The sequence below is a fragment of the Ixodes scapularis genome, unplaced genomic scaffold, assembly GCF_016920785.2.
Source record: "Ixodes scapularis isolate PalLabHiFi unplaced genomic scaffold, ASM1692078v2 PGA_scaffold11__112_contigs__length_91849675, whole genome shotgun sequence".
Taxonomy (NCBI): domain Eukaryota; kingdom Metazoa; phylum Arthropoda; class Arachnida; order Ixodida; family Ixodidae; genus Ixodes; species Ixodes scapularis.
The window spans coordinates 84,958,951-84,974,681 of NW_024609837.1; the positions used below are offsets into that span (position 1 = coordinate 84,958,951).

At 48.6% G+C, this 15,731-nt stretch overlaps 1 protein-coding gene across 2 annotated transcripts in view; it reads left to right on the plus strand.

Moving 5' to 3' along the window:
* LOC8040379 (chondroitin sulfate proteoglycan 4) overlaps positions 1-15,731 on the plus strand; it is a 178,500-nt gene that overhangs the window by 140,326 nt on the left and 22,443 nt on the right. For both annotated transcript variants that reach the window (XM_040211409.3, XM_040211410.3), the window contains exons 4-8: positions 2,700-3,590; positions 4,889-5,083; positions 8,204-8,464; positions 12,517-13,488; positions 14,082-14,375. In XM_040211409.3, coding sequence (XP_040067343.1) covers positions 2,700-3,590; positions 4,889-5,083; positions 8,204-8,464; positions 12,517-13,488; positions 14,082-14,375 — 2,613 coding nt within the window. The remainder of the gene's footprint in view (positions 1-2,699; positions 3,591-4,888; positions 5,084-8,203; positions 8,465-12,516; positions 13,489-14,081; positions 14,376-15,731) is intronic.

The window sequence follows — 15,731 nt, forward strand, 5'->3', positions numbered from 1 at the left end:
TTGCGTGTCACATCTCTAACGTCAGCGGTTTCGTTTTCTCGTGCATAGATTACTTTTCGTATTCATAGATTTGACGAAATAGTGGTATCCGAACGAACTTTACGCCCTTTGACCGTACTTCTGTCTGCACGTCAAAGCTTTCTGACGTACAGTCAGAGACAATCGATGTACAGTCAGAATCACCACCAGGACATCCTGATGGCATTTCGCGGCGGCCGACTGCCACCAGGAAACCATCAGAAAGCCGACAAGCGGGGTCTGACTGGAGTTTGACTGTCGGTCAGAGTAACTTGTTGTCCAATCAGACATGCTTGACGTACAGTCAGGCACAGTCAGCGGTCCACTAGAAAACATTGACTGCCAAACAGCGTTACATTGATGGATTTTTCCTTCGGGTTGTTTTTGATCTTGCGAACTTATTGTCAAACGCCCGCACACTGATAGCTCAACTTGCCGACCCGGTGGCTTCTGCCTTGCCGCGCTGCATTTCGCATTTTGCCGCGAAACACCTCCGCAATAGGCGCCGAAATCAAGCTCCACTTAGCAAGAGCCGGTCAAGAGGGGATTCTGGACAAAAAAAAAAGATAATGGTTGAGATTGTTTATAAGTCGGCGTTTGTATTCTCGTGAACACTATGAGCTGAAACACCCGAACTGGCATTTTGTTTGCGGTCTGCGGCCCCCACAGGCTATGTCATCTCTCAATTTATTGAGTAGTACGAATAATGAGACCCCAATTTCGTGTTTTATTCATAGTTCAGGCCTGTGCTTTCTCGGAAATTGGCACGTAGGGTCAAAGAAATATCGAAATCTGTTTCAGCTCATTTTTTTTTTTATTTATACAGTTATTTTTTTTATTATTAAAAACATCTCTGTTCAGAAAAAAAAAACGAACTTCAGTATTTTATTTGTTTTTATTAATAATAAAAAATACATGTATTTCTCAGTGCTTTGGCCGGTACAAAAATACGCATAAGTAACAAAATTGCGTTTCTCGATAGCCTGTCAAACCTAACGTCAAATTCGCTACCGTCTTTAAAATGTAACGAAATACCCTTAACATTATCGCCTAAACCTGACAAACGTTGCTTTCGATATAGGTTCGGGTTAGCTTGATTTCTAACATTATTATTTAGCTGCGATAAGAAGCGGTTACAAAACTCAGGTGTTACAAAGTAGTTTCATTATAGTCTTTTTATTCTTCGCTTATTAAATTCGTAAAATCCTGTGATGTTTCGATGACGCGTTAATTATTTTAATGGAATCGAAAACGCGACTTACTTTAAGCAACAATTTCGATTAACGAGTAAAACAATTTTGTACACAATGCCATTAAATCATGCCAAAATTATTATTCTGCTTAGTAATTTCAGATTCTAACCAGTACGTTGGGATATTATTGAAAATGTTCACGCAGTATCAGTAACGTCGTTTACGTTGTGCCACGTTACTTCCAACACTAGTATTCACCCAGTTCGCCCCGGAAATTTTAGTCTATACATTGGGGTATTTAAACTAACAAGGTTCATATCAGGGAATTCACGACAGACCCATCTCAGATAATATCTGCCGAAACACCGTATTCCGCATTTTTCTACGCTTCCAGTTCCCAGAAACTTTGTGAGCTTAGAAAGTCCGAGGATTGGGACAAAACGTTGCGTTGCTGCCCAAGCGTACACCAAAGCTTTTATCACAAACTGGCAGGCATGCCAAAAAGAAACATAAAAGGCTGTAATAGCTTGAAGTGTCCGCGATTGTACTTTACGTATTCTTTAACGCAATCGAAACCCCTTAGGCTACGTCAAGAAACCCCAACACGACACATAAAAGTTTATCGTGACTCATACCGCCAACATCATTGATGATTAAATTTCGAAAAAGAGAGTCGTGCACGCGCTTGATTTATTTGCTTAAGTGTTAATGTTTGGCTCACAAAAAGCCGCAGATCTAGAAATATTTAGTAAACGCAGAGGCTTCACTATGAAGCATAACGACATCTCAACGGAACATATGCAAACTTCCTCTCAGCTATCATCATCATTCCACTCGGAGCCGCCATGTTGGTTGGTTTTTGCCGTTTTTCATCTGTGGATAATACGCATCTGTGGATAATACGTATCTGCATTCAACTTGGCTACGTATTTTTACATTCGGGGGTTGTTGTTTAGCTTCGGTGAATAAAACGAAAACAAAGTCTGCGAGATTGTGTAAAATGAATTGTCAACAAAAGTTGCAAGAGACGTCACAGAGACAATAAAATGGGTCATCCAGGTAAGTGAACGGTTGTTATTGAAGCCACTTCGTGAAAGATTCGCAGGTGAATAAAGATATATCTGATTGCCACAATCGGAGATCTTATTTTAGGTTTGCGACTCCCATCTTGCCGCGATCAGTGTCTCTCGAGCAACACTATCCGTACGAGAAGCCTTTAATATGGAAAAAACATGCTCATAAACCAAGCTCACAAGCCAGTTTAGCTACGTCGCCGCTGCCACAATGCATCGAGGAAACTTTAGTCTTTCTACACGTGCGAAAGCCTCGCTACTGCTTTGCGCCTGGAAAAAACCTCCTGTGGAATAATACTATGGTGGCGTCAGGCATGCGAAGGCGCATGGTGATGATCGGTCTATTTACACTAACTACACCACATGGGGCTCCTTTTTGCGTATGGATCTTTAACCCTGGTGAAACATCCTCCAGGTGGTAACCCTCCGCAGCGAGACGACAGTCAGCGACGGCGCCTGGCACCGCCTAGGCCTACACTTTGGCCCTTCCCACGTAGAACTGAGTGTCGATGGTCAAGTCCAATCCCTCCGCACCGGACTGGGCCGAAACCAGTTCTTCGATCTGGCTGGCCACCTGTACCTGGGAGGCCTGGACGTGGCCTCGCAGTCAAGGGCAGTTCTACAACACGGCCTACAGTCCGAAACTTCCCTTCGAGGCTGCCTGCGGCATGGACAGGTCAATGACAAGCCCGTGGGGCTTCCAGATGCACTCGTGACCCGAGGCTTGAAACCGGACTGCGTCTGGGAGTTTCCCTGCCTTCAGGACCCGTGTCAGCCTGGTGCCCGTTGTGTACAGGACGGAACAGACGGCTTCCGTTGTCTCTGCGCGCCTGATGGTGAAGAGGAAAGTGAAAGTGTTGCCGACGATTGCGTCCGGGCCAACTTTACGGGCCCGTACCGTGTGTTTGCGTCGCTGGACGAACTGCTGGCCCTGGCGCCGCTCCGCGTCGCAGAAGGCGGTAGTGACGTGGTCACGACGGAGCACATCAAGCTTCTGGTCGACTACAGGGAGTTGGGAGTTTCGGATACTGGCGTTCTGTTCCACGTCATGGATCCGCCGAAGCATGGTGCTCTGGAGATCGAGGTGTGGCATCGTGGGACTCCCGACAACGTGTTCACCTTCGCGGACCTGGAGACGCGGAAAGTGCGCTACACGCACGACGGTTCGGAGAACCATGGTGATTCGGTGGTGTTTGAGCTGGAGTTTCGGTCCAGGAGTTTTGATCTTCCGGCGTCCCTGCAGCGACGCCGACGGTTTGTGCTTCATGTGCTCGTGTCACCCGTCAACGACGCACCCAGAGTCAAGGTGAGTGTCATTGCATCCGAACTGCCAAGACGGTTGCTGCAAATTCAATGCATGGACACTTACTTTATTGATTATCCATAACACTGGAAGGCAACATTGCCGGCATAAGTTTCGTAAACGCTGAGTTGATATAATCAATGTTTATGTCTTAGTAACTTCGTAATGAAACAGGTGTCAAGCGTTTTGTATTGACACACTGCTTTGCTTGTGTACAGAGGTGATTGTGTTCCAGTTGAACGATCAGAGCTCACGACACGATGCGGCGGAAAGGCTTGTCAGTGCCACTTTAAAGGCCTGTTCACACGTACTCCACAGCCCACCCTCAGAGCTATTGGACAGTGCTTAAGATAGCGCTGACCTTGCTGATGCAGCGAAGACTTCGCGATACAATTTGACACAATGCTGGTGCAGCAATACATATGTGTTAAGTTACTCGCCGTTTTATACAAACGGCAACGGACCGTAGAAAGGAAGCGTAAAAAATTGCTCTTATCTTTTCTTTTTTTATTTTACTCCGCAGCGCCCTAGAGCGTTATAGCAGGGTAGTTACAGAGTGGGGACAAACATATCTTCGTTAGGACAGCACACTTGCACTAGCGACAACCGCTTCTACTATACAATAGTTACAACAAAGACAATAACAAAAACGAATTGGCATACCTCTTCGTCCTGGTGTGGTAAGTACTCCATCAGTTTAAAAGTCTTCTCTTTCCTTCTAAAAAAATAACACGATTCTTTTCAAGGGCAACTCCGGTAAATATTTTTGAAATTGGGTTTACGTCTGCTTTCAGCTAAAGCAGTGTCCCTGAATTACAAGGTATAACTTTTTTGTCTGATATTGTGTGTAGTTTTATCAATATCACGGCTCAAAGTTCGGTTTCAGGCGCCTACGGACCAAACCGAAACTCATCTGCTGAAGGGATAGCAACTCTGATCATCATCCGCACGGCCGCGACGTGACGTCACAAGGGTGTTGCGTCAGTGCTGCTTGACTAAAAGCTAACCCGCTTGCTCCCAGCTACAGAGCAGCTGGTTGCATCTTTAAAATCGGTTTCAGTGGAGTACGCTGCTTCACTCTGAAGTAATATGTCGGCTGTGGTCACATTTCGTGCCACAAAAACGACTTTAGTCATTCATTTTTTTTTCGTTTTCCATCCGAGTTACCCTTTAAGTATGTAGGCCTCGCTGATTATTACAATTTTATATTTAATCTTAAAAACTAAATCCTAAAAATAAAAAAAATTTAAAAAATTAAATCGCACTTTTTTTTTTTTTTTTTTCGAACGTTCGCATTTTAGGTTCCGCCGGGTAAGGTGCTTCGACTGGCAAAAGGCACCCGCAAACTCTTGACGTCCGAACTGCTGGAGGCGGACGACGAGGACACCAAACCCTCCGAGCTGGTCTATAAGGTGCTGAGCTTGGGGGACACAGACAAGGACGGCTTCATGGAACACGCCGACAGGCCTGGAGAACCGCTGAGGTCCTTCACACAGGCGAGTCACTTGAACGCTCTCTGTTTCAGCTTCACGAGTTCTCTACGCTATTTCACAGTATGTCCGAGCACAGAAGACACAACGAACCGCTGGAGACAATCCAGCAGCACCAAAGGTGTGACGTAACAGATCCCGTCGTCTTTGTGCGTTACCTATCACAGACTAGACCAGTCGAGCAAGGGGAAGCCACAGTGGTAATGTGTTTTGTTTCAGCGCGTGATTTGTATAGATTGGCACTGCTTAAGCAGCATTGGCTGCGCCTATACTCGAGGCGACCTCTTACGACGAGAAGGCAACGATGGCAACTTAGGTAGGCGCTGTCCGCGCAACAGCGTACAGCCCGTCGTAAGCTGTCCCAAGAGACTTAAAATCGGTTTTATAGCCTCTCCGGTCATAAGCAGTCGCCAGTGTGTGAGTCAGCACTTATAGTGCGAAACAAAACACAATACAGGGGCAAGTTTGAAAGTATCGCACGTTTATTAACGGAACTCCCTAATCCCGGAATTTTTTCCGTTCATCTGTCCGTCCGTGTGTGCATTTTCCCGCTAAATTTAGTGGAAAAATTGACAGCATGTGATCTAACGCCACGTGACTTCACGTCATGCAAAATGTTCATGCTTGCCCAATGAAAAGTTTGACGTCACGTGACGTCATGGTACCACGCGATACCACGACTAATTGGCCCGTGACGTCACGTCACATAACCACGTCGCATGCCGCCGGGACGCGTTCAATCCACACCCCTGCCCGTTCCGATCTGGATGAACATGATACGGGCGTGTGGTCGTGTATCACTACACCAGGATAGCATTCGTACTGCACTGGCTAAATTTCTCATCCTCACCGTAAACCAGTGTCGCCAGCGTCCCTTTCCCCGCCAAATCCAGTGGGGAAACTAATGTAGAAACTTATCTACTCCCACTAACGACTGTTTAATATCTTCTAAACAAGTTTAAATAATTATTCCTTTAATATTTGACTGTGTGCTCGCTGATAATTTTAGTGGATCGTTTCACGCTCTGATAACGAGAGCCCGTATCAATAGAGAGTTTTAGTAGATCCTTCCGATACCTCCGATAGCCCCGATAACGATACTATGCATGCAAAAGGGAGGCGGTGGCGGAGCATCGGGTATCGTTATCGGAGTCATGGGAACGATCTACTAAAACTCTCTAATAATACCTTTTCGTAAAGGTTCCGGCGAAGTATCGGATATTGTTACCAAGTCTTGTTAACTTGTTAACGAGTTAACTCGTTAATTTAACGCAATGACCTACTGAAACTGCAGTCCCGGTGCTCGTGCGTCCTACAAAAGAAACCCCATGTTCGCCACACACATGATGACGAAATTATCGGCTGAAACGCCTGACGCATGTTCGAACCTCGTTTGCTACACATGTGTATTCTTCAAGCATGTCTCCAGCAAGCTTTTGTATGACCACAGGACCGTCGTATATGGAAGAGATGATGATGATGAATAAATCTTTATTTATTGAGCATCAGGTGCAGATGTTAGGGCACCCGCCCGATGGAGGGCATCCTTAGTCCGGGATACCCTGGCTGCGGCTGGCTATCCGGGCCCTTGTCACCAGGTCTTGCAGGATATCAGGGTCCGGGCTGGTCAGACAGGCCATCCACTGCTCGTGGATGGGGTGGGTTTGGGAGTGAGGTCCGGGGTTCGTTGGCATTCCCATACCTGATGGTAAAAGTTGCCGGGAGAAGGACAAAAATTACAGGTGGCGGGGTATTGAGCGGGATAGATGCCGTGAAGAAGGGTGCTGTGCGGATATGTGTTGGTCTGCAGTCTTCGGAGGGTGGTGGCTTCATCTCTTGATAGTCTTGGGTGCGGTGCCGGGTATTTTCTTCGGTCGTAACGGTAGTGGGCTGGTATGCCGGCATAGTTGATGAGCAGGTCGGTCGTGGGGGCAACAAGTGAGGTTGTTCCCTCTTCGGTAATGGCCCGGTGTGCATGCGCGCGGGCGGCGGCATGTGCCGCCTCATTACCTTCGAGGCGTTCGTGTCCGGGTACCCAGACTAGGTGTACTTCGGGGAGCCGGGGGATGGTCTTGAGGATGCGAAGCGCTGTTTTGGAGATGCGTCCCCGTAGGTAATTCCGACAGGCTGCCTGGGAGTCTGTGAGCACTGTGATTATATGGTCGCCTGTCGTTGCGGCTAGGGCAATGGCAATTTCTTCGCCAGTTTCTGTAGATGTTGTGCGGGCTGTGAGGACGGTCATTTCTTGCCCTGCTGCATTGGTTACACGTACAGCATGGGCTGGCTTATGCGGATACGGGGACGCGTCGTGTATCTTGCAGTTGGGCTATCGCCGTATTTGGTGTTCTTGGTTCGTGCTCTAGCGATGCGCCGAGTTTTATTGTAAACCGGATGCATGCTTTTCGGGATCTGGGCTGCACGAATGGCTTTTCTTATGTAGGTACGCGTTTTTTGTGGTCTTGCATGGGGGGTGTCGCGTAGCCAAACTTTCTCAGTGTGGCTCGTCCGGTAGGTGTTAATTTGAGGCGTTCTAACTGGGAGATTTGATGTGCCTCTCGTAACTCTTCCCAAGTGTTGTGAATTCCTAGTCGCAACACGTTCTTCGTTGAAGTTTTTGGGAGGTAGACCTAAGGTGGTCTTGTATGCTCGGCGCAGGGCAATTTTAAGTTTTGATTTTTCGGTTGTTTTGAGGGACACATATGGCGTGCCATAAGCGACCCGGCTAAAGAGTATGGCTTGTACAATGCGCAATGTGTCAGATTCTTGCATGCCAAATCTACGATGTGATACACGGTGTATTAGATGCATGAGTAGGGAGACTGTCCGTTGAAGCGGTGCAATAGTGTGGAAACCAGATCCGTTTTTGGGGATCGTGAGGCCAAGAACACGGAGGTGGGAGACACTGGGAACAGGTTTTCCTGCTATAGTGATTCCGGATCCGGGATGCTTCGTTTACATGGGTGCGCTGTCTTCGCGCAGAGAGTAAGGAGTGCCGTCTCGAGCAAGCTTTTGTATGACCACAGGACCGTCGTATAAGGAAGAGACAATCCTCGGGCAATGTCTGTAGAGTGTTCCTCATAAGATGCATTGGTAGTGTGACAGTGCGGTTGTATGGTTCCACCACAGGAAGACATCGACCGACGCCTGGTGAGCTTCGTGCACCGGGGAAGGGAAGCCGAGTCCCACGTGGCCCTGGGGGTCTCGGACGGCGGCTCGGAGGCCCAGTCGCAGACCGTGGTGCTCCGGGTCCAAGCCTTCGACCTGGCCCTCTCCCTGGCCAACAACACGGGACTGGTCCTGGCTCGCGGAGGCTGGACAGCCCTGAGCACCACCAACCTGTCGGCGGTGACCAACGCGCCCGACCAGAGCCTTGACATTCGTTACGAGGTGAGTGGCAGCATCGAACGATTCCAGCTAGCTACGAGACAGAGCCCAGCGTCACTAGCTCAACTCAGTTCCGGTTGTTGTCCTTCTTGTAAAACGTTTCTTTCACGGCCTTTTGTATTGTGGAGGTGTTCATAAACCCAGCCTTCACGTGGAGAACCCCCCCCCCCCCCCCTCTCCTCAGATCCACACCTATCGTTCTGAGTGCCACGATCTTGGAGGCGGCTGTTACGGTAACTAGAGTTGATCGACAAAAAATGCGCATGTTTTGAAGCAGCCTATAGATGGCGCTTCAGACGACAAGGCGACATAGGACGGAAACTTTTTCAAAGCAGGGAAGCTAGCAGTGAGGCGGAAAACGAAGTGCGGCTAATACCCCTGCCACATGGGGAAGTTTCATGTATTTTCCATGGAATTACTTTAACTGAACGGCCTATCAGTGCGCACCACTCTTGGGGCAGTGCGGTTCACGGGCGATGCTCGTAGTCAAGATAACGAGCTGATTCGCCGGCCACTTAAAATAAACACTAACACCCCCAATTTTTTTTTTTTTTTTTGCTATGCGGTTAAAACGGTGTTAGGAGATATACCCGTTCAAAATCTTGCTGCAGCAGCTCACGTATATTTTAATAAAGTAAAAAAAACTCAGCAGCTCGAAGCCAAACCCAAAACATGAGCACGAAAGCTCATGGCCGCGACATATGGATGCCTGATGTGGACCGACGAGGAGGGAGAAATTTAGAGGAGGAGAGAGTTGCCGAAAACCACGTGGCTACACACGACCCCTATTCTTTGCTTTTTGTTCTGCTTTTCCGGCGTGTGAAGCATACGACGATGACGACGAAATTGCGTGCACCGTTTTTTCGTGCGATCGTTCCGCACTGATATCCTTCCGCTCGATGTTCTACGCTTGAAGATTGAATGACCGGTACCACGAACGACAGTTCCGAAGTAGCGGCCCTACGTCCGTCGCATCGTTGGTCCGCCGTGCACCGCCATCGCGTCGTACAGCCCGCGGTGCGTCACCGTATTGAGAATGACGTAGTACGTGTACTTCCTGTAATCTGTACGATTTTTTTTTTCAATCAACGTATTTCCAGTTTTTTGTAGGTCACAAGAATGTGGTTCATATTCTTTTATATTTTTTTATATTGATAGCGTTCTTTAGATGACCCACTACTTTGAATATATCTGGTGCGCTATAGTTTGAACGCTACGTAACCTTAAAAAAGAGAGTGAGGGCGACTGAAACAGGCCGATTCTCGATAGGCTGTTTTCGGGCGGGGAAAAAAACGGAATTTTGATATGCAAATGGTCTTCTGGGTAGTTGGGCTCTTATAGCTCATGCTCAAATAAAAACTCGGCAATCGCTTTAAAGGGGCGGTGCCACGATATTCAATTGGAATGTTTTTACTTTACACGAGTTTACTGGCACTAGCGAGAAAACAAGTATACTCGCACTCAACGCCATTAACCAAGAAACATCTTTGTTGCGGTGCAATTTCAAGGATAAAAACAAGCGTCTTCTTTCAATCTCTCCTCTGCAAAACTTAATGGCGCAGCGTGTGGGTCGCCTTCAATCTCGGGGTTGGAATGCGGCTCGTAGATTATACCCGAGCATTCACTTACCGCCGAATTGAAAAACCTCACTCAAACTACACTCAAACTTAAGGGCCCCTCCACTTACTCAAGGAAGGCGCGAGGGCCGGCGCTGGCCAATCGCGACGGCGGATCCGTCCTCACGATTGGCCAGCACCGGCCCTCGCACCTTCCTCGAGGAAGTGGAGGGGCCCTTCAGTTTGAGTGTAGTTTAAGTGAGGTTTCTGAATTCGGCGGTTAGCTCTCGATTTGGGCTCGTGATAATCAATAGCTCCACAAGCATTCGGGTACAGTAACTCGGGTAGTGGCCCATGTCCTATCGCGGCAATGATGACAATAGCCGAACCTTACCAATGTCTAAAACTCAGCGCGTGTCCTGTGCCTTGCCAACCTGAGCGCGTGGCTGTGATCAACACTGGCGGCACATAATCGGCGCCAGATCACGTAGCCGCTTGTTCTGGCTGCACTTGAAGGGGTGAACGCTGCTCGTTTTTCTTTATTACTTTCTACGACATTTATTCCGGGGGAAGAACGAACGCGTGTTTTATTTATCATAAACGTGAGGGATTCGTTCTAAGCAGTATTCGCGCAGCAGAAATCGTTGCACCGCCTTTTTTAGAAATGGGAAAATGTGGAGGAGACAGCTCAGTACTTGATACTACAGTGGCTTAAAGGGGGTAGTGTAGCTACCGCGTAGCCTCCACCATGCATCGGGAACGGCCGCTCCTTGGAAGACGGTGTAGGGCGCGCTTCGATCCGCAGCTCCGTTGGGGTGCCTTCGTCGGCCGGCAGAGAGAGGCGCCCTAACACGCTTCATAGGTAATATAAATACCTCAAAAACAATTATTTGTTTCCAGTGAACTTACGAGGACATGATTTTGTGTTCGTAGGCGAATAAAAATGTAAAACTAGCAGACGACAGTGTAGTCGACAGCTGCGAATCGGCCGGAGCTGGCCTGAGCCAAGCTGGCCAAGCGGCCAAGCCGGAGCCAGAGCCGGAACGACGGTGCTGCAAGCGCCAGCGCCACCCGCGGCCATCTTCCAACGCTGTGCCGCTTCTCCGGTTTCGTTCGTTACACTACCCCTTTAAGCCACTGTATTGATACTGTACTCTAAAGGGGTCCACCCTGCAGTTGCAGAAGGCGTGACCAATCCAGTATACGCTTTAAGAAATAAGAGGTGTATAGGGGTACACCCCTTGTCCTATATGGACAAGAACAAAAACCCCAGAACAAAAATTCGACGCTCAGTCCACAGACGTCGGACCGTCGATACCAATTTTCAAGAGCGGCTTGATAGTCGACCGATACAACTTATTAAAATTGCTGATGTTCGTTTTAAAGGCTACAGTAAGACTATCAAGGTTTTTTTGGCCCAGCTGCAAAACTTCAGTTGTTTTCTAGTCTTTGATACGCACGTTAGCTATTTAGTACGTTATATCCAACAGCTATTGAGCCGCTCGTAAAACTTGGCATTGCCAGCTCGACATCAGTAAACTGAACGTCCAAATATAGTTTTGAGGTGTTACATATGGGACAAGGGGTTACACCTGTATACCCCCTATTTCGGAGAGTGTATACACGGGGCTTTAAGGACGCCTAGGGAGTAACAGATTTTGAAATAGACTGATCTCAGCAATCGTTCGGCGCATGCGTGACGCCGCCCTAACTTTAGCTCGCAGGAGGCAGACTGCAGTGCACAGGACGGCTCGTGCCGCCTCATGCTCTGCATGCGCAGAGTTCCACCGAGGTTGTCGCAGGTGCAGAAAGACTAACGTTCCCTCAGTGCATTGCGGTAGTGGTGGCGTAACCAAACTGGATGGGGAAATCGGTCAGTTGGAGAGATGACGAAGCACTAATTATCCATTTTGCGGCATAATACAGGGAAGGATGAATTATTTTGTTATTCCCTTCTTGACGAGTCGTATGACAGAAGCTGCGCCATCTTGTTGCTGAGGGGGACATCCGTCATAGCGAGAGAAGTTTAAAGCGGAGATCCTAAGGGCTTGTTTCCCCAGTTTCGTGTCCGGTAGCAAACAAATGTCGACACAAAACTACACAAAACTCTGGACAGCTATCGCCATTGCTCATAGATGGCGGCAACCTTTCTAGCTATCATAGAAGAATGAATAGTTGGGCGAGTTGGTGTGAATTCATTGTAGGAAACAGCGGGCAAAACAGATGAGGATGAAGAAGAAACACACGGGACGAGCGTACAGCTTCGCTGGTCTTCCTTCTTCACGAAAGCGAAAAGGCTGAAAGTTTTGTTAAAAAGCGTACATATATAAATAAATATTAGCTGTTGTAATTCGAAGGAAGCCTCCGCCCGATCCAAATAAATCAGCCGTATTCACCCGTCTAGTTAACTAGCGTTTCTTGTATTCGCTGTAAAATATGAACAACCGCACTTGGAAAGTTTCCCTTTTTGACAATTGGGTACTGTTCCAATCTATTCAGGTAACGCAGCCTCCTCGCCACGGCACTATCGAGCGACTAAAAAGCACGGGGCGCTGGTCGCCCGTGGGCCACTTCAGCCAACGACACATCGTACGTGGCAAGGTCCGGTACACGGACACGTCATCGGGTGACGCCCTCCCGTCAGAGGGTCTCCAGGACCTCTTCCAGTTCTGGATATCAAGCTCCGGCAAGAGGGAAGGACCTTTCGACTTTCGATTGTCCTTCGAGAGCGTTCAAGCCGTGCACAACGAGCAGCTCACGCTTGAGGGTATCCTCGAGGGCGTCGTGAGCGCGGCGCATCTCACGTACACATCTTGGCCCTCTCCTTCTTCGCCAGACGTTGTCGTCTACACCCTGGAACAGCCGCCTCAGATGGGAAACCTCGTAATTACGTCCACCCCGATGTCCTCAAGTATGGAGTCTCCGAGTCCTCTGGGCGCAGGAGACCAATTCACGCAGCGGCAAATCGACCAGGGCGTCCTCCGGTACCAGCTACGAAGACGTGCCTTAGTCCGAGTGTCCGACTCGTTCCGGTTTCACGTGTCTGCCGGAGGTGGTGCCCAGGCGAGAGACCAGGAGTTTCGCGTGTGTCACCTTCCCAAGGATGCCGTGCTGGTCAGTGAGGAACTGACCGTGACCGAAGGAGGACAGGCCACGCTGGGAGGACTGAGACCGCTTCTTCAAGGGCGTCAGGCTCGGTTCAATGTCACCAGGCTTCCGAGTCACGGAGAGCTGCGGTTGCTTGACGACACGTTGAGCCAGGTCGAAGCGCGACCCGTGGTCAACTTCACCTCTGACCAGCTGGACGCCAAGAGACTCATCTACAGACACGACGACTCGGAGCATGAGCGGGACGAGTTTGACTTCGTGGCGTACGCAGAGGGTGAACGCCTCTTGTACGGGACTTTCAAGGTGTCCGTGTCGATGCGGAACGACAACCCTCCCGTGCGTGTTGTGGACCGAGTCTTTCAGGTAATATGGCCCCAACCCTTTGTATACATGCGCGTTTGCACTGGGCCCTTTGTATACATGCGCGCTTGCACTGGGCACAAGCCTATTTTTAAACGGCGAAACATCACATGACGGGGTGTATTCATTGACAGGATGAGAACGACAGGGCATCTCTTTCCGATTTCCGAACTCCAGCACGCGCTCTTTGCCTTCAGACCTACTTTGGCTTCGCGTGCAAGCGCGAGGCTTATAAGAAGCCGTAGCGTTATGCAAGGTAGGAAGCTCGCGCTGGAAGCGGGAAAACTGAAACCCCTCCCGACCGCTCTCATGCTGTCAATGACTATAGAGACTATTCCAATAGCTGCCTTCTGAGTGCTGTCATACCCTTGTCTTTTGCAACATAACATCAGTAATAGATGCTCTGCCTCCACCACGCGCACGATGGCTTGAGGCACGTTTGACTTCGCGTGCGCCGAAGTATCATGGAAGGTAGAAAGCTTGCGTTGGAAGTGGAGTACCTACTGCTGACCTCATGTTAAACAGCTAAACTACATTGTATTATTGATTTTTTCTCTTGTAAGTGCCTCTCACCAGTGTGGCGTCCACGTCTGCAGGTTGTCGCTGATTCGGAGCGTCCGCTGACGTCCCAAGACCTCAAGTACGAGGACGTGGATTCGCCACCGTCCGATATCCAGTACACACGGCGGGACATCCCCAACGGCGCCCTCTTCCACGCGGACAACATGGGCGCCCAAGTATACCACTTTAGCCAAGCGGACCTGGACGCTGGCAAGATTGTGTTTCGCCACAGCGGCCCACCGTCGGCCAGGGCTCTGCTCTGGGTCACCGATGGCCAGTACTACGCCTCCGGCGTCCTCGAGATCAGGGCGTCAAAACCGTTTCTCAGGGTCAGTCCCAGTTCGTCTTGTACGTATCACTAACAACAATTATCGGTTACAATTACAATTACTCGTGGTTAAAAAGTATTAAATTGGACTTGATTACTTTATATAAAAGTCACTGTTACCCGTTATTTTTCAAATTACTTCAGATTTTCAAAACGGCATAACTTTCTATCGGATTGAAAACGGGCCTTTCGTTCTGTCCATTATTAGATTAAAATCGTCGGATTACCGTGTACTCATCTTCTGAAGCCATCACTTTTGGTAGACCGTCCCCCTGTCAAAAAGTTGGTTCGAGGATTCCTTGGTGGGGCTGTAGGAAGGTTTTAGATACGCCTAAGGTCATTAGGAAGAGGAAATAAACATAACAAAGGTTGCAATATTTGTATTACTTCTAGAAGGAATCATTACGCTTGTAATTACCAGCTTATAAAGATAATTAAATTCTTTTAAAATTATTCCGAAAAGTATTCAGTTACAAGTAATTTCAACGCATTTTATGATAATAATAATAATACTAATTATAATAAGTACTGATATCGTTATCATAATAATATTAATAATGATAATGCTTTATTTCTTTGATGCTCCAGGACGACCACCTGGTCAAAATATGGTGGCACATAAATCAAAACACAGTCCAGGTCAATGATACGGTTCTAGTCTGGTTGAGACACGCGGGAAGGAGTCCCAATTTTCTTTTGTCCCACTTGTCCCTCAGGTGTTCGAGTTAGTTTTACTATGGTGCCTGGAACACGTATTTGACTGGTGTGTGTACCGCCTCCGAAAATGTGGTCCCTCGATTTCTGCCTGATGACCCCATAAAAGTGTCATATGCTATCGCCGGCCGCGATCCTGGTGGCGTTGCAGCAGAAGAGGCGGATGTGGCATACGCCTGATCTGCTGCAGTTCGCTCTCCAACTTGACAGTCCGCGGAAGATTCGGCAGCCAGGAGTTGGGACGTCGCGACGACAGCGACACTCACGTTTGCTCCTGCGTTTTGCCAGAATTTCTACGACCAACCACCAGGATGGTTACATCCGACAACGTAACACTCCGGTTTTCTTGACGTCATCTGTTTTGCATCTTCGGGTCGCTTTTGACGCATGGGCGAAATAGGACGCTAAACACACCAATCGCAGACGCGTTCCAGCCACCGTAGTCGTACTAGGGCGACTGCCAATTGATGGATGGATGGATAGATGTTAATGGATATACCCTTTGTCACGGGCGATAGCTTGCGCCACCTAGCCTAAGTAAAAAAAAAAGTCAAACATATGATTACTCGCGCCCCTCTAAGCCCATTTCCTCCCCCAACTATCCCCTTAAAGGCAATGGCGGCTGCCAGTGTTGCTCGACGGA